This window comes from Lactuca saligna, chromosome 6 (genome assembly GCF_052625555.1).
Source record: "Lactuca saligna cultivar CGN05327 chromosome 6, ASM5262555v1, whole genome shotgun sequence".
Classification (NCBI taxonomy): domain Eukaryota; kingdom Viridiplantae; phylum Streptophyta; class Magnoliopsida; order Asterales; family Asteraceae; genus Lactuca; species Lactuca saligna.
Window position 1 is genome coordinate 177,312,683 of NC_136422.1, and position 6,487 is coordinate 177,319,169.

Below are 6,487 nucleotides of genomic sequence, written 5' to 3' on the forward strand. Positions count from 1 at the left end.
ATACCTTCCACGTATCTTAGTTGAGGAAGTGTATAGCCGACGAGTCGGCGGTAGTACCGTTGGAGGATATTCAGGTGGATGCTAGCCTGAATTATGTTGAGAGGCTAGTTACGATTGTGGATTGGAGGATCAAGGTTATGAGGAACAAGGAGGTGCCCCTGGTGCAGGTTCAGTGGCAGCATCGAAGAGGGTCCGAGTTGACTTGGGAGCCGGAGTCGGAGATGCGTGAGCAGCATCCAGAGTTATTTGCGGAGTAAGACTTCAAGGGCGAAGTCTGATTCTAGTGGGGGAGAATTGTAACATCCGGATTTCCAGGTATTATATTTTATTATTATTTTTGGAGTTAAGAGAGGGACTTGACAAGTTGACACCTAGACTCGTCGAGTAGGATCGTGTATTGTTGAATGATAAATGAGGGGACTTGACAAGTCGGTAAGGGTGGACTTGACGAGTCCGTGCTAACGACTGAAACCCTAAATCCCCGGGCCTGAGCCTTATTTAAAGAACTTTATAGCCTCTATTTGCGGCTACCAGTCCAGAGAGAGGTACCCTAGCGATTTTGAGCTTCTCTGTTTGTTTTTGGTGTGATTTAGCCAAAGAGGAAGGCTTTTCAGCAAGAAGTGGGCAAGAGGACTTCATCTTAGGAGGTTTTCAGCTTGGATCTTCATTTTGAGGTAATATTCGACCTTATTCCTCTGTTTTTGCTTAAGAGCATTGAATTTAGGGTTTTCTATATCTTTTATGGCTTGTGTGGTTGAGATTTAGTGTCCCATTGAGTAATAAACTCTGGATCCGAACCTTTTGAGGTCCAAGGAGCTTGAATCACCTTGCTTTTTGTGGTTTTATGGAGGAAAGGGACATAGGTTGCCATGTTAGAAGGGATTTCACTAAAATAAGCTTAGAGTGCCTTGCATGTGTACCAAGATTTGACCTTTACGTGGTTATTGGCTATGGGGAAGCCATATCTATAGATTAGGGAAGCAGATCTGACCTTAGAAGGTCATTTGAGTGTTGTTATGGGAGCAACTCGCCGAGTTGAGTCGGGGTTGCCCCGCGATTCGTTGCTGAGTAATCCAACGAGTGGAGAGGGGACTCGTCATGCCAAGTGGGGATCGGAAGGATCCAGAGGACTAGTGCGGACTCGTCGAGTCACCTGAGTGCACTCGACGAGTCTGGTCAAAGTTTGACCATTGACTTCGTTGGCTTTTAGGATTTAGTCAATGTTTGGACTTATGAGCCATTAGAGGGGTAGAATGACCTTTTACCCTTCTTAGAGGACTTAGAGAGAGGGGTTAGCCTAGCCTTTAGAAGTTGTATTAATTAGAGTAATTATTATGTGATTAGGCGAAGCTAGTACATGGTTTCAGAGTTCGAGGTTTACCGATTTATCCGAGGTGAGTCTTCTCACTATACTTTACCTTGAAGTAGTACTTAGAGCTATGTGATTGAGTATATTGCATGTTATTTGTGTGATGTGTTGCACAACATTATTTCTATGTGATTTATGTTGTGTGTATATTAGAGTTTACAAAGTTAGGACCGGAAGGTCCACAAGTTAGGACCAGAGGGTCCACAGAGTTAGAGCCAGAGGGCTCATAGAGTTATAGCCTCGAGTGGCTATTATGTATTAATGTGGTATTCTGGGGAACTCACTAAGCATTTATGCTTACAGTGTTTGTGTTATGTGTTTCACGTACCAATGAGGATCGCAGGAAGGCGCCGGCATGATCAGTACACACTCTTGGAGTTTTTATACATTTTGATCTTGGGATGTGTTTTTATGGATTTGATATGTGATACGTTGGGATAAAAATTGATCAAATAAAAAGAAATTTAAAAAGAATTAATGTATAATAGATGAATAAAATTTAAATAAAGAAATGCACAAATGATCATTGTAGTTTTGCTGCAGAAATGATCAAGATAAAATTGGTATTTTGAAAAAGTTAACAGTCAACCTATTAAAGTTAACATTTTTGGACAAAAAATATACAATGTATCATAAATCGGACCATTTTTATACTACAATACAATTTTGGACCAAAATCATATAATTTTGACAACCGTAGAGATCATTTTTGCAATTTTGTCTAGAAATTATGTTGTATATAAGTAAAAATATTTTTCCTAAAAATGATGTTTTTTGATTTTTTTTATATAAGTATGTATTCTAAAAAATTTAAGAAATATGAATGGTTATTCTGAAAATAATAATAATAATATTAGTAAAATATGATTTTTTGGATAAAAACTTAAAAACACAATTCCTATATAAAAAATATAAATTTGTTAGATATCATATCATAAAATAATCAAAATGAAAACAAATAATATATTTATGAATATCTCAAGTCTCAACATAAATTTATGTTGAAGGAGGGAGGAAAGAGCAAATAGACAGAAATTGGAAAATATTTCCTCTGCAAATTGTGGACCCACCTTTAAGAATGGCACGACCTGCAAACACACACTAAACGGTGACGGAAGGTTGCCGATTTAAGTAGACAGACGCCGGCCATTGGTTATCCTTCACCTTCACGCATGAGCAAATATTTCCCTTTACTGCATGCATACAACACCCACCTCTCTCTCTCTCTCTCTCTCTCTCTCTCTCTCTCTCTCTCTCTCTCTCTCTCTCTAAAATCTCCCTTTCTCTCACATAATCATCATCATCATCATCATCATCATCATACACCGATTTAATCAAGCAAAAATCATAGTTCAATTCCAATTCTTCAACATATTCCAAATTTCCGAAACGCTCCTTTTTCTTTTATGATATTTATTAGCAATCAATACATATATTTCTTCAAACTAAGATCCCACCTATAAAACCCCATTAAAAACCCTCCCTCAACTGGAACAAACGCATAAAGTTTGTCTGTAATAACTTTTTGGTTCGTTGATTTTTGATGCAATGAAGCCTCAGAGCAATAACAACATAATACAAACCCCACCGCAACATTATGCAACCGGAGACGAAGGTACTTTTCAGTCATTTTCGCCGGGGGTTGCCACCGATTCCGGTGTTTTGCCGGGGTACGATCGGGATCAGATAGCAAGTTCTCTTCCTCCTTCAATCGATGTGGATGAAGATGTATATAGTGCGTTCTCTTCTCTCAATATCTCCCCCAACACTCACCTCCACAGCCCGAAGCTCCTCCCCGAGAATCTCCACGGCGAATTTCGCGGTTTTGGATCTCCGATCGGCATCGGCGAGAGTTCCGTTCACCCCTATCGGAGCGATAGTGGTTTAAGAGGTGGAAACACCGGTAACAGTAACCGAAGGATTTATTCCAGTGTGGGCCATGCTCACCCCTTTACGGTGGACCCTCGTCAACATCAGCAACAACCCCTGTGGCGCAACAGAGATGTTTTTCATGAGGTTCGTTCTTCTGGGTTTGACTTTGACCAATCGTCCGACTTGCTCCACACGGAACAGCTCAATCCATATTTCCTCCGTTCATCAAACTCATCAGCTCAAATTCTCGATGAAACGTTTCTTCCAAACACCATAAACGTTAACAACTCCAGTTTTTCAAGACCTGTTAGCGATAATCATAATCTGATCTCAACTAGATTTCGAAATCACCAGCTTTTGAGCTTTTTGTCGCTAAAAGAATTGAGGGGCAGGATCCTATCGCTAGCCCAGGATCAAAATGGTTGTCGATTACTTCAAACAAAGTTCGAAAACCCAACAAATGAAGAGATCGAAATCGTTCTGTATGAGGTATTGGACTCCATTGCCGATCTCATGAAAGACCAGTTCGGGAATTACTTAGTTCAGAAGCTCATTTCAGTTTGCAACGATGATCACAAATTACGGATACTTCTTTCCCTGACCGATTTCCCAGTTCAAATGGTTCTTGTTTGTATGGATCCACATGGGTACGTTTAATTATTCCCTATTTTTTCTTAATCTAATTGTGATCTTGATAACCATATGAGTATGTTCTTGCTATTTTGCAGGACTAGAGCAATGCAGAAATTAATAGAGAACTTGACAGACCCATATCAGATAGCCTTAGCAGTGGCGGCTCTCCGCCCTGGTGCCGCTAGATTGGCTAATGATCCAAATGGTCATCATGTTATTCAGCATTGCTTGATATATTTCCGTAGTGAGGTTAATGAGGTATAATTGTGTTTAATTCTTTAACATGTAAAGAAAAATATCATTCGACTAATATCAACCTTGCATTTGGCAGCCTATCTTGAATGAAATAGCAGATAAATGTTTCCAAGTTGCTACAGATAGAAGTGGTTGTTGTGTGCTGCAGGCTTGCGTGGAGCACGCACATGGTGAAGTTAAAAACCGTTTGGTTTCCCAGATTTTAGCAGACGCGCTACATCTAGCAGAACATCCTTACGGGTTTGTATATCTAAACCCTTCCTGTATAGTTATACAATAACTTGTATAACAATACAGGCGTGTATCAGTTCAGTATTGTATAACAATACACAACAAGACTGGACCGGATCTTTTGTCCGGTCCATCTGAATCTTTTAGTCGAAGGCCAAGATCTCTTGTCTAGTCCCATCAATCTCGTCGAGTCTTTTCATGTTCCTAAATTTTATTAAATATTATTATTTTATTAGCTACTCAGAAAAAAAAAAATATAGTTTTTCGGTTAATCTACCAAACATGACGTAAGACTAAACTTTTTTTTTTCTTTCTAGAAACTATGTGCTGCAACACTTGGTGGGGCTGAATGTACTTGACTTCGCTACACACCTCGTGAGGGAGCTTCAAGGGAATTTTGCATCTCTATCGCGCAACAAATACGCGAGTAATGTGGTTGAAAAATGTTTAAAGGCATCCGGAAAAGATATCTCAAGCCTAATTGTTATGGAGTTGATCACAAGCCCAAATTCTTCCATGCTTCTTTTGGATCCGTATGCAAACTTTGTCATCCAGTCAGCGTTGAGCGTTTCCTCGGTTAGTTAAATGTTTCTTTATTTCTTAACCTTTTATGAATTGTCTGAATGCGAGTAAATGCGAGTAAACGACAATTTTATCCTTTTTAGGGTTTCGTGTACGAATGTCTACTAGAGGTGATATCCGACAACATGTCGTCTATGAGAAGCAATCTTTATGGTAAAAAGATATTGGCGTGGTTTGAAAAGAGGAGAATTCTTGGCATCTAGAAAGAGCTGGAAGTTGTGAATACTTGGAAGGTCAAATGTAGTTTGTGAAATCAATGTCTTGTTTGATATAGATACTACATATGTGTTGTGTTGTGTTGTGTTTGTAGTGAAAATGTTGTTACTTAATGTGTTAAGTTTAGTGTTAAAAGATGAATTAGGGAATAATCTCAAGTTGTATACACTCTTGAACGTGGAGTTATAGTGTTGTTATTACAATCACATATTACTATTTACTAATTGTTTGTCTGGCTGGAAATGGAAATGTCTTGTTTCCCTTTATTTTTGGTGTTCGATATTCCGTACATATTATAACACTAGTATTTTTATGATAACTGTGTATTTTTAGGCTACTTTACTTTTAACATCAGTTCAACTCTGAAGGCTGCAATTTATCTGTTTTCGTGATAACTGTATGTGTGTGTGTGTGTTTTTAGGCTTTATTTTTGGCGTTCGATAATTGTGTTGCTTCATTGCCCCATACTTTTTTTTTAATGTATATATACTATTTTCTCTACCCATATGTGTCTATGCGATGAAGAACTATTATCTGTGTTCTTAAAAAGGGATTAACTATAGTTGGAAGAAGTAGTTTCTAAGCTTGCGAGAAGGTATACATTACTTATGTAATCATTATATTTAACTGGACGTATACCCATATATATAACTCATACATTGTGCAACCATAAATTGTGTGGGAAACTGGGAATATCGATTGATAGCTTATTAAAAGTAACTAAGTCATTTTTTTTTTAGATTTTATCAATTATAAGTTATAACAACATTTTTACTATATTTTAAAGCACATTCTTTAATATCGCTCACCCAAAGTAATCGAGTCTAACTCAATTTAGAAAGATGAACGGGAATTTAAGTTTAGTTGAGTCATTTCAAATAGGGCCTTTTTTTTAACCACATAATTTTATTTAAAAATTAGTAAGAAGCTATTACAAAAAAAAAAAAAAAATTGATGCTAAAATTGGTTTACCCAACAATTTAACCTAATTAAGTCTAGTTTTCCTAACCCTATTGGAAATCCACAAATAAAATCTATTAACAATGTTGTAAAAAATAATGGATTTCCTAAGTATCACCATCACAAAAATAGTGAAATTTCTATAATTCCAAACACATCAAAAAACTACTCAACGATCCAAAAACAGTGCTAAAAATTTTCATTTAAAATAATTTAAATTTTCATTCATTGATTGTATCAAAACCATTGTTCATTACAATACTCCAAAACATCAAAGTACAAAAATACAAGTGCGGAAATCACATGGAGAGGATGTTGTGCCATCACGTCGGACCCTTCCCTTTGGAACTAGGAGTACCTGAAACCATA

The 6,487-nt window shown here is 37.4% G+C and overlaps 1 protein-coding gene across 1 annotated transcript; it reads left to right on the forward strand.

Moving 5' to 3' along the window:
- Nucleotides 1-2,688: 2,688 nt before the first annotated feature.
- LOC145003144 (pumilio homolog 12-like) lies at nucleotides 2,689-5,334 on the forward strand. Its single transcript, XM_078962282.1, has 5 exons — nucleotides 2,689-3,888; nucleotides 3,970-4,132; nucleotides 4,206-4,369; nucleotides 4,678-4,936; nucleotides 5,026-5,334. The coding sequence occupies exons 1-5, from the start codon at nucleotides 2,918-2,920 to the stop codon at nucleotides 5,143-5,145; spliced, it is 1,677 nt and encodes a 558-aa protein (XP_078818408.1). The 5' UTR covers nucleotides 2,689-2,917; the 3' UTR covers nucleotides 5,146-5,334.
- Nucleotides 5,335-6,487: the final 1,153 nt, after the last annotated feature.

What these genes read in the sequence shown, in the direction of transcription:
- LOC145003144 (XM_078962282.1), top strand. Translation starts at nt 2,918, where the DNA reads ATGAAGCCTCAGAGCAATAACAACATAATACAAACCCCACCGCAACAT. An exon ending in GTTTGTATGGATCCACATGG is followed by an intron (nt 3,889 to 3,969) that starts GTACGTTTAATT and finishes GCTATTTTGCAG; the next exon opens with GACTAGAGCAATGCAGAAAT. An exon ending in TCCGTAGTGAGGTTAATGAG is followed by an intron (nt 4,133 to 4,205) that starts GTATAATTGTGT and finishes TGCATTTGGCAG; the next exon opens with CCTATCTTGAATGAAATAGC.